The sequence below is a fragment of the Amaranthus tricolor genome, chromosome 11 (genome assembly GCF_026212465.1).
Source record: "Amaranthus tricolor cultivar Red isolate AtriRed21 chromosome 11, ASM2621246v1, whole genome shotgun sequence".
In the NCBI taxonomy this organism is placed as follows: Eukaryota; Viridiplantae; Streptophyta; class Magnoliopsida; order Caryophyllales; family Amaranthaceae; genus Amaranthus; species Amaranthus tricolor.
The window spans coordinates 13,645,996-13,665,418 of record NC_080057.1 but is presented as its reverse complement, the minus strand read 5'-3'; the positions used below and the strand labels follow the sequence as shown (position 1 = coordinate 13,665,418).

Below are 19,423 nucleotides of genomic sequence, written 5' to 3'. Positions count from 1 at the left end.
AGAAAATCAATCACTACATTTTATTGTAATGGTGATATGGAGAAATAAGTTTCGTTTTGATCTTCATTCTTTACACAATCATTTATTGGGTGTTCATCCAAAGTAGTATTATTTATTCCTAATAAAAAAGGTTTTGTTGTAATCTTCATTCTCTATGCAATTATTTATTGGGTCTTCATTCAAACTATTTCTTCCTAATTGTTTACTTCATCAACCCGAAACTTGGGTTAGCAGTACCAATGGAAAAATACTTGAGCAAGTATCCCCATGTAACTCAGACCATAAGGATTCTCCAAAATGTTGATTGTATACTTGTTAAGGTCAATAATTGTTTAAATCTCAATAATTTAAGCACACCAAGATCATGATTGAGCAAATAAAAAAGAACCGTAAAAACAAGACAGATTAAACCGACGATATTCGATAGATGTAAACATATTCATTGTCACCAAACCACCCTTTTGATTCAGCAACAAGCCAATAACTCTGGGCTTCACTTCGAGGACCGGCATCCTTTCGAGTCTCATCCCCACTAAACAACATCAATGCTTGATCATCCTTTGCAGAAACATTAATACTCTCCTTTATATGAGCCAAAAATGTGGCAGCTTGACCAGGATGCTTTACAATACTATGAGTGATCCGAAATAGATTGTCTTACAAAATGGTCCTAGCAATCTTTGATGAAACTTCAAGTAGTTAAAAAAAGTGATAGCTTGCAAAGTCTTTCCTAACAAAGTAATAGGCTTATGGCAGTGATATCATATAAACATGAATCATTACCAATTTACCATCATCAGTTCATCCAAAACCTTTTAGCTAAGATAGTCACAACTCACAACTCACAAGTCACAAGTGTCTGCAACTATATTCATCCCAGATTCCACGCAGATATGGCAGTTATATCATATAAACATGAATCATTACCAATTTACCATCATCAGTTCATCACAATTCACAATCAATTACCAATCTAGTGAATCTACCATCATCAATTCATCATATACAAGCATGATTTTGTTATATATAATCTACCATCATCATATACATCAAAAACATAGAACAAGTTGAACAAATATCAGAATCAAATATCAAAGATAAATGGTAAAATAAAAATGATAAAGAGCTACCGGAAATCTAGATGGTGGTGGGTAAGAATCCATGTAGATCTTCAATAAGTACCGAAAATGGCTAAATAAATCTGTGACAAAATCGAAAATGGCAAAAAAAAAATAAATTAAATAAGTACCCAATAACTCACCCAATGGTTAAATCAGTGAAAAATATCAGAAATTGGTAATGAACTAAAAATGCGAAAATGGTGATGAACTAAAAATAAGTACGAAAAAAATTAAGACAAATATCAGAAAATGCAAAAATGGCTAAATAAACTTACCCAATTGAAGAACTGAAGAAGATGACGTCTCAACGTGAATGGTGAAGAAAAAGCAAGATGATGGCGTGAAGAACTGAAGATTGAAGAAGATGAAGATTGAAGAAGATGACGGCGTGAAGAAAAATGAAGAAGAAGAAGAACTGAAGCAGCAGTCAACAAGAATGAGTGAATGACGGGATAGGCCCAAGGTAGATTTAGGGTTTTTACTTTTTAGAATAAAAAAAAATTACAAACGGTATACCGGGTACCTGGTTTTCCAAAATTCGTGATTCGTATCCGACCCGAATAGCCGGTTTTAAAACCGGGTACCCAACCCGAATTATCCGAATTTGGTAAATCGGGTAATTTACCCGGTTTTAAAAATCGGATACCGAGTTTTCCGGATCGGGTTTTTCAAACCGGATATTTTTGAACACCCCTAATCATAACAAACAAAATTATCCTTTAAAAGAAAATCGATGATAAATAACAAATTTTTCAATGAAAAATAAAAGTTCGAGATTTTTAAACTTAAATTTTTTTTGAGATTTTTAATAGAAACAAATAAACTGATTTCGACAAAAATAATACTCCCTCTGTTCTTTTTTGTTTTTTTAATTTACTTTTTCACGTATTTTAATGCAAATTTTAAGTCTCGATATCTCATAGTATATGCATAATAAAAAATTGTAAAAATTATATATTAAAATTTTTTGTATCAACACGAATCAAACAAGATCTGATATAAATATATTTTTTCTTAAATATATAATTCAAATATTAAATTAAAAATTTTCTTTCATTAAGTGAAAAAAAAATTAAAGTAGACAAATAAGAAATAATCGAAGGAAAAGAAAACGAACAAACGATGCAAGTATGCAACATGACACACTTAACAAAAATGTCTGATGCCAGTACTAAGATTTTCTCTTTCATCTTCTCAAAGCACTGAACTAACTTTTTTCTTCTCTATAAAAATGGCGTGAACAAATCCTCGATTTTTTCTCTCTACCTCAACAATGGCGGAGCCACCACCAAACTCTAAACCTCACCGCCTTACTCAATGCTATCGCCACCCAAACGTCCCTACAACATCCGGACTTTGTGCTCCATGTCTTCATGAACGACTCTCTGTCCTGAACCCGTCTTCTTCTTGTGCTGAAGCATCCACTTCTTTTTCTTCGGTCTCCGGAGGTTTACCGGAGCTCCGGAGATGCAAGACATTCTCGGAAAAAAAATTCGATCTTGTCGTCGGAATAGAACCCCGTCGACGATCTTGCGATGTTCGCGGTCTTAATTCCCTGTCGAACCTTTTCGATATTGACGATGATAATGGTGGAAACGACGTCGTGTCAGTTCAATCAAGGAATCTTGAGTTTCTGGAGGAAGAAGAAGGAGTTGAAGTGGAACGGGAAGTTAGGGTTTCTGATTTTGGAAATGTGTATGATGAGTTTGGGGATTCTAAGACTGTGGAAGAGTTAATAGACCTTGAATTGAAAGGTAGTAACAGTAAAAAGAAAGATTTTAAAGAAATTGCTGGTAGTTTTTGGATTGCTGCTTCTGTATTTAGTAAGAAATTTAGAAAATGGGGGAAAGAGCAGAAGACAGAGAGTGAGTGTAATAAAAGTAATGGTGTTGGTTTGGGAGAGATGAAGCTTGAGAATTTGAGAGGGAGAAGGTTGAGAGATACTCAATCAGAAGTCGGTGAATATGGTTTCGGTAGGAGATCATGTGATACGGATCCTAGAGGTTCAATGGAGTTAGGTAGGGCATCAACTGATTGTGGTGGGTTTGGGAGGAGGTCGTGTGATACGGATCCTAGATTATCAATTGATTTAGGTATGGCATCAATTGATTGTGGTGGATTCGGGAGGAGGTCATGTGATACAGATCCTAGGTTTTCGATTGATATAGGGAGGTCGTCAGTCGATTGTGGTAGGATATCGGTTGATGGGGTTGGGAGGAATGAGTTTGAGGCTCCTAGGGCATCTTGGGATGGATATTTGCTCGGTGCTAGAGCGACATTGCCTCGTAGGAATGTGAATAATGCGCCCATGGTTTCGGTTATAGAGAATGCTATGGCTACGGTTTATGGATTTGATAACCGAGTGTTGAGTGAAGGGAAAACTAAGGTCGAAAATGGTAGTGATAATGAGCGCTGGAGGAATCTGTCTGGTCGGTTTAGATTGGTTAAGAGGGAAGCCGGAGTGATTGAGGTTAATGAACAGGAAGGATTGTCAAATGCTCGGGTTTCACCAGCTGCTATTGGGATATTCAATGGGACTAAATTGCTGATTACTGAGAAAGAGTTGAATGAGTGGAGGTTGAAGTCAAATTCACTTATAGATGATAGTTCAGAGAGCATTGAAACTGCATCTAAAGACCTGGCTTCGGTTTCTAGCTGTAGTAATGGCCAAGGCTTCAAGAAATGTCGCCAATGGAGCAAGTTGTTGAACATTTGGGGCTTTCTAAATCGGAAAAAAGGCGATAAATTTGGGAACGTAGAAGGTGAAAAAGAGAATTTAGAGAGCCCTGATACTGAGTCTGTTGATAACAATCCAAGTAAACTGATACGAAGCCAAAGCAGTTCGAGTTCTAGGAGCTCATCCATAGTAGTCGGATCAAAAGCCATTGTTAGGAGTAGGAATGAAACTGTAGTTTTACAGAGAAATCGAAGTGCTAGACACTCACCTAATCACCTTGATAACGGCTTGTTGCCATTCTATTTGACACCGTTGCAGAGCCGTAGGAGAAATAGGCTAGGAAGAAGTAGATTGAAGAATTCGAAATCGTTGGCTAGAACTGTATTACGATTGTAGACTTTAAACAATATGTCGATATAAAATTTTCAGTTTCAAGCCATTGTGTTAAAGATAAATCTTTGCTTCTATGATAACAGTGGGTATACTGATAATGAATTTTCACATTAGGTAATCAATTTGTCAATCAAGCTTACAATCATTCATTTATGTTGAATGTATGATTTCTTTGTGTGGGATCTGTCATCTTTTAGAGTAATGATGCTCTTATCACATTAGTTCTATGATAACTAGTGACATTTCCAAGGACATAATTAATGTCAAGAATAATAAAGAATACATACTAAGAAAGTAGATGGAATAAGTACGCAGCTAGTCTTCGGAGAGACCGTCTCTTATAGAGATGGCTCTTCAGGCCCAGGCGTCCAGCCCACGGATATTGTACTATTAAAAAAATGAAAAACATAAAAATAAATGTGCTATAGCTGTTTTAATCTATTTAAGTTGGTATTTTAACCTATTGAAATGGTATATTAACCTATTTGAGTTAATATTTTGAGCTATTAAAGTTGGTATTTGGTGTTGGAGTTTTAATTTGTCAAAGTTATTTTAACTTGTTAAGTTTACCTATTGAAGTCAGTATTTTAACCTATTAAAGTTAGTGTTTTAAACTGTTGTAGTTGGTTAAAACAATATTTATAAAATAACAACTTGAATAGGTTACATATCAACTTCAATAGGTTAAAATATCACTTTAGTGGATTAAAACACAAACTTTAATAGGTTAAAACACCAACTTAAATAAGTCAAAATACAACTTAAATAAGCAACATAAAACAACTAAAACATATTAAAATACGAACTTTAACAGGTTAAAATACTACCTTTTATAGGTTGAAATACCAACATCAATATGTTAACAATTTAATAAAGTAAAACACCACTTCAAATAGGTTAAAATAGCAACTTTAACAGGTTAAAATACCAATTTCAATATGTTAGAATACCAACTTTAATTAATTAACAACTTAACAGGTTAAAACACTAACTCCAAAATGATTAACATGCCAACTTTAATGGGTTAGAATACGAACTTGAATATGTTATAACGCCAACTCTAAATATGTTATAACACTAACTCCAGCCCAGATTGACGCGTATCTCAAAAAACCGTCTCGCAACATTTTGTTATTAGTAAAACAGGTAAATGTTATTCGCTTTGTACAATCGGTTATTAGTACAATTAGTTATTTCTACAATCAGTTACAATGCAAATTCACGTACTTAATACCACAAAAACATTGTGCATCTAGTGTTTGATTTAGTGCCTTACATTGAACCAAAGTAGCATGAGAACAATACTATGAAATTGAGAAGACATTCATGTGACTGAAGGAATATGTCCGTAGACATTTTCGACAATTACTAAATATAAATATATAGGATATTTATGAAGATAATAAAGTTAATTATTATTAGTAATTGTATTTGCTTGCTAGAGAATAAATATAATTGGTGGGTCAATAATAATTGAACCACGACTAATATAATTAATCCTATAAGGTCTTACAAAAGAATCAATTGAACGATAAATGACTCAGGCCCATTAGGAGTATGGGCTTGTGATCCAATTAGGTTAACAAAAGAATCAGTTTCTTTTGACCTAGGTTACTAGTATTATATGAGGATATAATGTTGGTAGTGGACAAGTGGGGATAATGGGGGTGTGAGTATTAAAAATATTTTTATTTAAACTCTCACTCTCAATTATTTACACACACATTGAAAAACCAGAAAAAGCAAGAGAAACATCTCTTCCGTTCTAGCAGAAGTTGGTATTCAATTGATTCTGGTAGACTAAATAGAGGAGCAACGTTTGAGGCTCTCCAGATTATCTTATTGCGTTAATTTTGTGGATTTCACGCTACAAAGGTAATATAGACCAATCCTTTTATATGATTCATGTGTCTGATTATGTTTATGATCTTGAGATAGATGTTAGGAAAGTGTTTCCTGAAATTCCGCTTTTAAGCATCTAAGGAGACCCAACAGTGGTATCAGTTTAGCCTAATTCATAATATTCATATGATCTTAATTCTCTGGAAAATCCATTGTCTTGTGTTATCAGTGGAACCCAACTCGTTTTTCTTTTTTTTTTCAATTCATTCGCATGAAAATCCTTTTTTTTTTGTGGTAACTGTCTTGGGGCTTTGATCAGTTACGAAACCCACACACAATGAATTGTTAAAACACAAAATTTTGTTCATTGTTAATTGTCTTTTTTGTTAACAATTCAATGGTTTTGGATCGAAAATGCTCAAACCCTAGTTTTTCCCCAATTCGATTTTAATTGCTAAAACACAAATTTGTTCAATTGGATTGAAATTTAAAAGCCAAAAACTTGTTTTTGCTGAAATTTGAAGCAATTCATGCACAAAGATTGTATATAAATTAGAATTTGTTCGAATTCATAAAAAAAAAAAATAAACAAAAACCGGGAAGTATGCGCAGGCCACGAGCTGTCTGAGGTGGCAATGGTGGCCGGAGGGAGGCACAGCTACGTGGCGCGGCAGTAGTGAAGCCGCTCCTCGAAGGCGGGCTGGTGGGGCAGTGGTGAACCGGCTCCTGGTAGGTGGCTGCTGGGTTCCCTTCTTTCCCCTTGCTGTTTTCCTTCTTCAAAACGTTTTTTTTTGGAAGTTTTTTTTTTAATGTGCATATAACCATTTATAGAGTCTTAATTGGATTTAAACAGTTTTTTTTCCTTAAAAATTTCTTACTTAAATTAGTTAAGTTTGACTCAACATAAGAATATTTTATATGCTAATTGTTATGACCATTTAGTTTGAAATATTGTATAGTTAAAGCCGTTTATAATATTTGATATTATTTTGACATGTTATGACTAGTATGACCCAAAACAAATATTTATATATAAAATTAGGATAGTATATACAATCTGCAAATTGTTTGTTTTGAATGTAATTAAATACGATCTGCGTATCGTTATTTTTTTTTATTCAAATTATGTGTTGATTCAATTAGGAACGGGAACAGCAACAAGAGGGGGGGTGAATTGTTGTTGTTACAAGTTTAAGCGATTGTGCCCTGTTTTTGCGGAATTATTCAAAATAAATAAAGCTTAAACTAAGAGCAAAATAATAAGAGAGACACACGATTTTACGTGGAAACCTTTTGGGCCTAAACAAAAGGAAAAACCACGACCACTTGGGATTTTCAAAAACTCCACTATGTTTAAGGCAATTAGTTACAATCACAATAAACACCTTGCTTCACTCGAAGCGTAACACCTAGGCCGACTCCTCTTCTCTCTAATTGCTTTACTCCAAGCAACAACCTTAGCTTCTCTTCAAGCTAATCCTCTCTAGCTTCACTCAAAGCTATCTAATTTCCCCCTTAGACTCACCCGAGTCTAATTACATAAACTCTCAAAAACCCTTACAAAAAGGATATAAATTCTCTAAAATAAATCAAAGAGTTGCATCAAGAAAATATTATAAATTAATTGGCAACTTTAAGAACAAAATATTTCTTGTAAAATCCAACAAAAACGTATGAAAAACACTTAAGCACAAAACGTTGGATTACTTCTCTCTTTTATAAAAACCGGAATTATCTTGCAATTTATAGAAAATAATATTCCTAAGAAAGTGGAATAATCCAATCCATCATCCCACTATCAAGAGATCATGGGAGTAATGTGGATTAAGCAAACACACGGTTATTTCCATAAGAATTGATTAAGTCAAATCGCACGTGTACACAAACAATAACCGCTGTTCCCTTAATAACCGCTGTTCCCTAAAGTAGCAGTTTTTTCAGTAGTAATTCCTGTTCCCCAAATTAATGGCTGGAACTTCATGCTCTATTTAGAAAACGGTTAATCTTAGTGGGAATGATTGTTTGCTAATTTTTAGGAATAAAGACCGGCTGAAAAGATTTGCTAAGACCAATTCAAAGTTAGTTAATTCTATTTTTAACAAATCCATGATTTACTAAAAATAGATCCTAAAATAAAGGATCTTAACAAATAAAACGTGAATTCATTTTCTTTAACAAAAACGATTTGCCAATTAACTTAAATAAATTTTTACTGCAACAATTTAATTTAAAATACATTAACTAAAAATAATAATTAAAATATGATAATCAGAATTTTCAGTCAGCGTATTCAACCTTCAGCTCAGGAACAGTGTGCTGTCTCCAGACTTCAGTTTAGCTAGAACATCCAACTTGGGAACAGTAGATTTGCTGTCTCCATTTTACATCCCAAGTGATATACTTCTCCTAACATCAATTGAAACCTTTTGACATGTACGTTTCCATAAGCTAAGGCATAGGTACTATCAACGATCATAATCATAATCGGATATCGACCTGCACAATCTCTAAAAACATGTTCGCTTAAATAAAGTGTAGTCATCATCAAAACTTAAGAGGTCCAACAAATTCCCCCTTTTTGATGATGACAAACTTTTCAAACAAACTTAAAAACGAAATAGAGTAAAACCAATATTGAAGAGCATGTTCGAGATTAAAACAACTCTACATTACTTAGTAAATTAAATCGTTACAATATAATTTACCAAGCATACATTAAAAACAAATTACTCTATTAATCAGAAATATTTAAAATAACTTAAGCATAATCAAAACATCGGAAGTAGTTTATAACTTAAGATTTCAAATAGAACTAAAACAAAACAAAACTTACCAAACAAAACTTAAAGCACTGTAAGAACTTTTATCATAGCATTCAAGTAATCATCAGAGCATATAAATCATAACAATCAAAGTATGTATCTCGGTATGTATATCAGAGCTAAACTGAGCTAAACTTATTAATCATCAGAGCATCAGAGCATGAATATCAGAGCATAGCCACAGTTCCTAATGTTCAACAGAATAAATGTATATCAGACTAGGCATACTCAAGCATTATTTAAGTTTGTGCCAAATATTCCCCCTTTTGACATCATTCAAAAAGAAGATAAGCAATCAAACCACAGCACTACACATATAGTTATAGTCAAAGAGAGAATAAGGATGCACAAATTAAAAAGCAATAACAATGAATGCAAGCATGATAAGCAATGACTAACCAAACCTAACAGTTAGTAGCATATGTAAAAAGGTTTAACAAAGTTAACAATGTTTAAGAGGTGTACCCCAGCTGGTACCAAAAGAAAGAAATTGTTTAAAGACAGAGACAGCAGCAATGAAAATAATAAAAGGGAAACTATGAAGCAGGAGCATCTTCATCAACATATTCCGTTTCCACCTCAACTGTATCCAATTTAGCGCCAAGACGAGCCTCCATCTGAGTCATCTGGTCAGCTAAAGAGGCTAGGGAAACACGGATCTCATCTTGAAATTTGAAGAAGCGATCCTGCAAATCATCAAGCTTGAGAAGAATGGAATATAAGGGAGCAGTAGGAACGGTTGCCTGATCAAAGCTGTGACTGTGAAATGATGGTGGTGGTGATCTTGGTGTTGGTGATGGTGGTGGTGGAGTGAAATGATGAGTTGGTGGAGTGGTTGGCTTTGATGAGGGAAAACTATTGGGTTCAGCCCTAGAGTCTTCTTCAAGAGAAACCTTAGATTCCAACCCCTGGTCTTCTTCCTCAGAAGGAACAACCTCCTGTTCCTTAACTCCATCCCCTTCTTTCTCCTGTTCCTCCTTCTCCTTTTCTTCCTTTTTCTCCTGTTCCTTCTCTTCCTTCTCTTCCTCTTCCTCCTGTTCCTCCTTTTCCTTCCCCTCTTCCTTCTGTTCCTCATTATCAGAATCAATCTCAACCTGTTCCACAATATTTTCAAGAATCCCTTCCTCATTTAGTTTAAGGCGCAAATTACTCAAACATTTTGCACCTATCATATTGCTGGGACCCATAGGAAAACTATAATCACCCAGTGGAACACCAAACTTTGAGAAAATCCATGACAACAAACCACCATAGCCAACCATACAACGTTTGGCTATACAATCATTTAAATGAGAAATCATCAAGGAAGGAAAATTAATCTTTATGTTGTTCACCATACAGTATATCAGGGTTGCATCTCGAAGACTTACCTCACTACGTTTTGAGTTTCGTGGCAAGATAAACCTTCTAGCAATGTTGTACAGCAACTTATGTAAAGGAGACAGGACATTGTGACTTACTTTCCCCCTTTTTTGCCTAACCCCCAAGCATCTCCAAACATCTTTTTCATCTCTTCCAGAAAACGCAATCTTAGACCCAACATGATAAACGTCAAAACCAGTAGCAGGAACACCTAACCACTCTCCTAAAGTCAGACTATCAAATTCAATATCAATATCTTTGATTGAACTAGAACAAACTCCATCATGAACAGCAAAATTAGAAATAAACTCATGCATAATGTCAGGGTAAATGGGGTTGCAGCAATATACGCTCATAAGTGATTCCCATTTTTGAGTTTGTAAAATTTCATGGTATTTAGGAAAGATTGTAGATTCGTACCATTCTTTGTCTAGACCAAATCCTACAGACATTTCTTTAGAAAGTTCTTCAGCATTTGAGTAATGCGTTACCTTCATTTTCTTGGTAGAGTGGGTTGAAGGTTTCTTGGATTCTCTTGTTCTTTTACCACTTGTTTGCGGAGACATAGGGGTGTCCTCTGGTTCCTTTGATGAAGACTTAGGTTTGTGAGTGTGAGAAGGTGGGTAGATAACTCGAAGAGGGACAGGTTGCTTCATTTTTGGTTTCATATTCTTGGTTTTCATTGAAGTTTTTAGAGAGAAAAGCAAAGGAAAATGACGGAGTGAAAGGGAAGTGGAAGGAATGACGGTTTAGGGTTGAGTGAACGTGAAAGGTTAGTGAAGATGAAATGAAAGATGGGACGAGAGGGAGTAATTGTATTGGATGAAGTGACGTGTTGAGGCAGTTATCAAATCAAGACAATTGATTTTGAATTGTGAAAATGGAGTATGTTGAGATTCAACTCCTACTTAAAAGAACTGCTGGAAAAAAAAATTGTTGTTTTTGTTTGTCTTTTTAATTTTTAAAAAGAAAAATGGTAATATTGTGCTACTACCGTCAGATCAAAATAATCATGCAATCATGAGAACATCCAAAGTATATACCTTTTAAAAAATGCGTACCTGATCCTTTCGATAATTGATTTTTCAATCAAGATTATTGTGGTTGATTGATCATTTTCAATTTTCATTTTGTCTCTAGGAATCATATATGATACTTCCTTTAATGCAGCTTGATCATGCCAAGTTCCAATCTCATTTTCTCATGCTGTTCCCTTGGAAGCGGTTTGGTCATGATATCTGCTATTTGCTCGTTAGTGTTTACATGCTTAACAATAATATTTTTATTTTCAACATTATCCTTAAGAAAATGATGCCTAATATGGATGTGCTTTACTCGTGAGTGATGCACTGGATCTTTGGATATGCATATGGCACTGGTATTATCGCAATAAATAGGAACACATGCATACTTAATACCAAAGTCTCTTAGCTGCTGCTTTATCCATATCATTTGGGAACAGCAAGCTGCTGCTGCTACGTACTCAGCTTCAGCGGTTGATAATGCAACAGTGTTTTGTTTCTTGGAACTCCATGAAACTAAACATGAGCCAAGAAATTGTACCATACCTGACGTGCTTTTTCTATTAACAAGATCTCCTGCATAATCTGCATCACTAAAGCCTTTCAAATCAAAGACATCACTTTTAGGATAAAATAATGATAAATCATCTGTTCCCTTTAGATATCTCAAAATACGTTTCACTGCTGTTAGATGTGATTCTTTAGGGTTAGATTGAAATCTCGCACATAGACCAACACTAAATGAAATATCGGGTCTACTAGCAGTTAGATATAATAAAGATCCAATCATGCCTCTATACATAGTTTGGTCAATATTTGTTCCATTTGTATCTTCATCTAATCTTACATTAGTAGCCATGGGTGTATGGTTGGTTTTAGCGTTATTCATGCCATATTTCTTAAGAAGTTCTTTTATATATTTTTGTTGATGAATAAAGATACCATTAGCAGTTTGTTTAATTTGCAAACCAAGAAAGAAATTTAATTCTCCCATCATGCTCATTTCAAATTCAGTGCTCATAAGGTTAGCAAATTCTTTACATAGCAATTCATTTGTGGCACCAAAAATAATATCATCAACATATATTTGAACAACTAATATATTGGAACCTTTATTCTTAAAGAATAAGGTTTTATCAATTTTACCTCTAACAAAGTCGTTTTGAATCAAAAACTTTGATAGTCTTTCATACCATTGCCTAGGAGCTTGTTTCAACCCATAAAGAGCTTTATCAAGCTTATAGACATGATCAAGACTCGAGGTATTCTCAAAGCCAGGCGGTTGTTCAACAAAAACTTCTTCATCAAGAAAACCATTCAAGAAAGCACATTTCACATCCATTTGATATAATTTAAAGTTCATAAATGCAGCAAAAGAAATTAAAATTCTAATAGCTTCTAACCTTGCTACTGGAGCAAATGTCTCAGTATAATCAATACCTTCTTGTTGATTGTACCCTTTGACCACGAGCCTTGCTTTGTTTCTTACAATTATTCCATGCTCATCTAGTTTGTTCCGAAATACCCATTTCAAACCAATTACCTTCTTGTGTTTTGGTTTGGGTTCTAAATGCCATACTTTGTTCCTTTCAAATTCGTTCAATTCATCTTGCATGGCTACAACCCATTCGGAATCCTTTAGAGCTTCTTCGTGATTTTTGGGTTCAAGTGATGATAGGAACGCAAAATGTGCACAAAAGTTTCTCATTTGAGATCTAGTTTGTGTTCCTTTATTTAAGTCACTTACAATCAAATCAAGAGGATGGTATTTTTGATATCTCCAAGGTTTTGGCATAAAATCTCTTGTGGGAACAGTAGCATGTTCTGGTTCATCAGCTTGATTAACATTCTGTTCAGCTACTGGATTGTTCTGCTCATCTGTGGGAACAGCTGGATTGGGAACAGTCTGCTGTTCCTGATGTTCTGGCAGTTCCTGAACTTGATCAGTACTTTCTGCTTCTGCTGGAACCGGCTGTTCACCAGCTGTTTCTTGATCATGCACTTTCAATTCTTCATCATCTTCTTCTAAATTTGCAAGACCTATCTTAAAATTATTTGTATCCTGTTCACTTGACAAAAAGTTAGTTTCATCGAAAATTATGTGAACGGATTCTTCCACACACATTGTTCTTTTGTTATAGACTCTATATGCCTTACTTTGAGATGAGTAGCCAAGAAATACTGCTTCATCACTTCTTTCATCAAATTTACCTATATTCCGTTTTCCATTAACATGTACAAAACATTTGCATCCAAACACACGAAAATAGGCAATATTTGGTTTAACACCTTTAAACAGTTCATAGGGTGTCTTAGAAGTGATTGGTCTTATCAATACTCTATTTAAAATATAACATGCAGTATTAACAGCCTCGGCCCAAAAATTTCTAGGTAAACCACTAGCAATTAACATAGTTCTAGCCATTTCTTCTAAAGTTCTATTTTTCCTTTCTACAACACCATTTTGTTGTGGTGTTCTAGGGGCGGAAAAATTGTGACTTATTCCATGTTCATTGCAATAACTCATAAAGCTTGAATTTTCAAATTCTTTACCATGATCTGACCTTATGTGAACAATTTGATTATTGGTAGATTTTTGTATTTTGTTAGCGAAAGAGACAAACTCATTAAAGGCTTCATCTTTACTAACTAGAAATAAAGTCCATGTAAATCTACTATAATCATCAATAATAACAAACACATATCTCTTGCCACTACGGCTTTGTATTCTCATAGGTCCACACAAATCCATGTGTAATAATTCAAGCGTTTTTGAGGTGGTCACAACATTCTTTGGTTTAAAAGATGACCTTACTTGTTTTTCTTTGGCACAAGGATCACATATTTCCTCTTTAAGGAATTTTATAGATGGTAGTCCTCTTACTAGGTCTTTAGATCTTAATGAATTAATCAATGAATAACTAGCATGACCTAGACGCTTATGCCAAAGAAGTGGGTCGTCTTCTATAACACTTAGACACGTTAGACTGTTTCTGGGAACAGTGTCCAGGTCCACTATATAAGTGTTCCCTTTTCTGTTTCCCTCAAGAATGATGTCTCCTGTGTCGTTCCTAGAAATAATGCACTTTTCAGAAGTAAAGTTTACAGAGTTACCCTTATCACAAAATTGAGAAATGCTGAGTAAGTTGTGTTTCAAATTCTCGACTAAAAATACATTATCAATGGCGTGGGAACATGACCTTCCAACCTTTCCTTTGGCGATTATCTCACCCTTCATATTGTCACCGAAGGTTACTGTTCCCCCATCATAGGCTTCAAGTGAGAGAAATTTAGATTTGTCACCTGTCATATGCTTGGAACACCCACTGTCGAGATACCATGAGCTGTTCCCCCTCACTTGGACCTGTAAGATAATTAATTGTTATTTATAGGAACCCAGACTTTCTTGGGTTCCTTGTCGATCTTACATGAATCATATTTATCAATTTGAATGTTATCGACATAGTTTCTGTTAGAGACAGTATACTGTTCCCTTTTGGTGCACTGTTCCTTCAGATGGCCAGCTTTACCACAGAAGGTACAGTACCTGTCTCTAGGAAGATCAACGTAAGCTTTCTTACTTTTGTTATTCTTAAAATAATTTAGGCCTTTTGATCTCTTACTTTTAGCATCTAGAATCCATTTGGGAGTTATTTTGATTTTCCCTTTTTCTCTTGAATTTAATTCAAGATTATTATTGTTGTTACGGTTGGATTCCGGATTCAACTCTAAATGTTGAAAATCATTGCACAAATCCTTAGTAGATGCATTTATCAATTCTTTATTTAAGCCTAATAATTTGTATTGTGATAGCTCAATATTAAGAATAACATTTTCCTTCTTAAGTCTCTCCATATTTTCCTTTAGGATTATATTTTGGTCCAACAAACCGAAAAATCTGTTTTGGACATCATGTCTAAAGGTGTTTATGTATGAGACATGGTCTTTGCTTACTTTAAGTTCCTTTTCTATCTTGAGACACTTATCATTGCAATTTTCAATTTTAACTTGTGCCTCTTTTAACAACTCTTTTAATTCATTTTTACTTAGATTAAATGAATGGTCAGAAAATGGATTAGAAATATTTACCTGCTTCTCCTTGCCTTTATGCGTAGCCATGAGACATAGGTTAGCTGTCTCCTCTTCTTCGGGAACAATAGTTTCATTCTCACTTTCAGTTTCTCCCCATGCAGCAATCATGGCCCTACGAAAGTCCGTCTTGTTAAAATTCTCTTTGTTCAACGGTCTTCTTGAATCTCTTGTCTTTCCCTTGCCCTTTTCATTTTTCCATGTTGGGCAATCCTTGATGAAGTGCTCGGTACTTCCACATTTGTGGCATTCAAGATTTTTTGTTCTTCTTTCTTTGTTGTTTCTTTGATTTGCATACCTGCTGTTCCTGAAGAACTTCTTGAATTTTCGTACCAACAAAGCAGCCTCTTCCTCATCACATTCTGATTCGTCCTGTTCCCCCGCTGCCAGAGCCAGACCCTTGTTCCTGGAACTGTCTGCTGTTCCCAAATGCAATTCATGCGTTATTAGGGAACCAGCCAGCTCCTCTAGATTGAACTTAGTAAAATCTTTGGACTCTTGTATAGCAGTAACCTTGGCCCTCCAGCGCTCATCTTGAGGAAGGCTCCTAAGAATCTTCCTTACTTGTTCATCAGTGGGAATTATTCTTCCAAGAGAGACAAGCTCGTTTGTTATGTTGGTGAACCTAGTGAACATCTCTTGGATACTTTCTCTTGGCTCCATAACAAATCTCTCGTATTTAGACATTAACAAATCAATTTTGGACCGTTTTACTTCACTTGTTCCCTCATGGGTAACAGCAAGCAGGTCCCAAATTTGCTTAGCGGATTTGCACCCCATAATTCTATTATGCTCGTTTGGTCCAAGACCACAATGAAGTAATTTTATAGCAAGAGCATTTAATTCCATTTTCTGAAAATCTTCTTTTTCATATTCGGTTATAGGTTTGGGGACAATTTCATTGTTGGAGTTAGTAGTGGTTACCTCAAAATCTCCGATTTCTATGACTCTCCAAACTTGATAATTTTCCGCTTTGATGAAGATCTCCATCCTATTTTTCCAATATGTATAGAATTTTCCATCGAACATTGGCGGTCTTTGAGTTGAATACCCTTCTTCCATTCGCTCGTTCATAATTGACATTTTTCGGGAACACCAGAATCTGCCCTCAGGGTTTCCTGATCTTCTGGGAACAGGGCTCTGATACCAATTGTTGATTCAATTAGGAACGGGAACAGCAACAAGAGGGGGGGTGAATTGTTGTTGTTACAAGTTTAAGCGATTGTGCCCTGTTTTTGCGGAATTATTCAAAATAAATAAAGCTTAAACTAAGAGCAAAATAATAAGAGAGACACACGATTTTACGTGGAAACCTTTTGGGCCTAAACAAAAGGAAAAACCACGACCACTTGGGATTTTCAAAAACTCCACTATGTTTAAGGCAATTAGTTACAATCACAATAAACACCTTGCTTCACTCGAAGCGTAACACCTAGGCCGACTCCTCTTCTCTCTAATTGCTTTACTCCAAGCAACAACCTTAGCTTCTCTTCAAGCTAATCCTCTCTAGCTTCACTCAAAGCTATCTAATTTCCCCCTTAGACTCACCCGAGTCTAATTACATAAACTCTCAAAAACCCTTACAAAAAGGATATAAATTCTCTAAAATAAATCAAAGAGTTGCATCAAGAAAATATTATAAATTAATTGGCAACTTTAAGAACAAAATATTTCTTGTAAAATCCAACAAAAACGTATGAAAAACACTTAAGCACAAAACGTTGGATTACTTCTCTCTTTTATAAAAACCGGAATTATCTTGCAATTTATAGAAAATAATATTCCTAAGAAAGTGGAATAATCCAATCCATCATCCCACTATCAAGAGATCATGGGAGTAATGTGGATTAAGCAAACACACGGTTATTTCCATAAGAATTGATTAAGTCAAATCGCACGTGTACACAAACAATAACCGCTGTTCCCTTAATAACCGCTGTTCCCTAAAGTAGCAGTTTTTTCAGTAGTAATTCCTGTTCCCCAAATTAATGGCTGGAACTTCATGCTCTATTTAGAAAACGGTTAATCTTAGTGGGAATGATTGTTTGCTAATTTTTAGGAATAAAGACCGGCTGAAAAGATTTGCTAAGACCAATTCAAAGTTAGTTAATTCTATTTTTAACAAATCCATGATTTACTAAAAATAGATCCTAAAATAAAGGATCTTAACAAATAAAACGTGAATTCATTTTCTTTAACAAAAACGATTTGCCAATTAACTTAAATAAATTTTTACTGCAACAATTTAATTTAAAATACATTAACTAAAAATAATAATTAAAATATGATAATCAGAATTTTCAGTCAGCGTATTCAACCTTCAGCTCAGGAACAGTGTGCTGTCTCCAGACTTCAGTTTAGCTAGAACATCCAACTTGGGAACAGTAGATTTGCTGTCTCCATTTTACATCCCAAGTGATATACTTCTCCTAACATCAATTGAAACCTTTTGACATGTACGTTTCCATAAGCTAAGGCATAGGTACTATCAACGATCATAATCATAATCGGATATCGACCTGCACAATCTCTAAAAACATGTTCGCTTAAATAAAGTGTAGTCATCATCAAAACTCAAGAGGTCCAACATTATGTAATCACATATGAAAAGAGTTTCAAGGAAGGTGATCCATGGAGATTCATGAAAGCTTCATGAAGACCAGTATATTTCCTTTTATAGGGGCCATACTAGATCATCTTTTATTCATACTTTTATTAACTTTGAGCGTTTATTTAATTTTTGATCTTTGCTTGCATAAGTTAATGTATTGGTTAAATATGCTATGTGTTCACTTAATATTAACCATGTTAATTAACTTGAATCCCCATAAATAATATTGAGTTTTATTGTTTTTCCAAACAACACCTATAAGCCCTTGATAATGAATAATACATTCTGCCAAAGCGAGGTATTGCTCATAATTCTTGGGATATGGGGTAAATTTTTTTTAAAAAAAATTTACAGGTTCATGTTTGGTTTCACTCAACAAAATCATCAAAAACAAAGTTTTGGGTTTTGAAACTAAGAGATAGGATTAAACAAGAATTATCAATCTATCTACTAAGAATTATAATTAGTTATAATTAGTAAAACGTTTACTTACCTTAACTACTATAGTTAAAGGCAGGGCCAAAGTCCGTTTGACTGTTGTGGGAGAGGATCTTAGTTATTATTTATTCAAAAGGGGATTTTAAATTTTGAATAAATTATTAAACTTGTTTAATTACTGCTTATTGATAGACTATTAATTTTACTTTATTACATTGTTGTAGAAATCATGTCTGGTTCAACTAACAACAACACTCCTGCTTATAACTTGCGCTGTGTCTTGGAAAAAGACAAATTGAATGCAAACAACTTCCTTGAATGGGAAATGGCTGTGAGAATTGTTCTCAGAGCTAAAGGAAGGGAAAGTGTTCTTGACACTCCACTCCCTGAACCCCTGCCAGAAACTGCAACAGTTGCAGAAAAAAGAGCTAGGCAAAATCTCGAGGCAAATTCTGTGCAAGTAACATGTCTGATGCTTGCTTGCATGGAACATGATTTTCAAAAACGTTTTAACAATCTTGATGCCTTCACAATAATCCAGCAACTTAGAACGATGTTCGAAAAGAATGCTCGATTAGAGAGATTTGAAGCTAATTGTAAACTTTTGGAATGCAAACTGGGCAAGGGAAAACCCGTCGGACCCCATGTGTTCGCCTTAATAGGGCATTTTCAAGTCATGGAAAAGTTGGGTTTTCCTTATCCCAAAGAGCTGGCCACTGATATTGTGATCAGAACCTTGCCAGAAACTTTTGATGCTTTCAGATTAAATTTTTACATGCAAGGATGGGAAGCAACCTTGCCAGAATTGCACGGTATGCTTGTTCAGGCTGAAAGGAGCTTACCTTCTGAACCCGCACTGAAAGATGTGCTCGTGCTCAGAAAGAATAAAAAGTTCAAGAAGAAAGGGGCTCCTAAATGGAATGGTAATGGAAAGGTAGTTACCACTAATGCCTCTTCCAAACCAAAGGCTACTCCAAAGGCTAAAGTAGTAGCACTACATGAGTGCTACCACTGCCACAAGATTGGCCATTGGAAGAGGAACTGCC

General features: G+C 34.9%; 1 protein-coding gene across 1 annotated transcript; it reads left to right on the top strand.

Moving 5' to 3' along the window:
• Positions 1–2,262: 2,262 nt before the first annotated feature.
• LOC130827540 (protein OCTOPUS-like) lies at positions 2,263–4,435 on the top strand. The gene has a single exon (XM_057693278.1). The coding sequence runs from the start codon at positions 2,395–2,397 to the stop codon at positions 4,192–4,194; it is 1,800 nt and encodes a 599-aa protein (XP_057549261.1). The 5' UTR covers positions 2,263–2,394; the 3' UTR covers positions 4,195–4,435.
• The last annotated feature ends 14,988 nt before the right edge of the window (positions 4,436–19,423 follow it).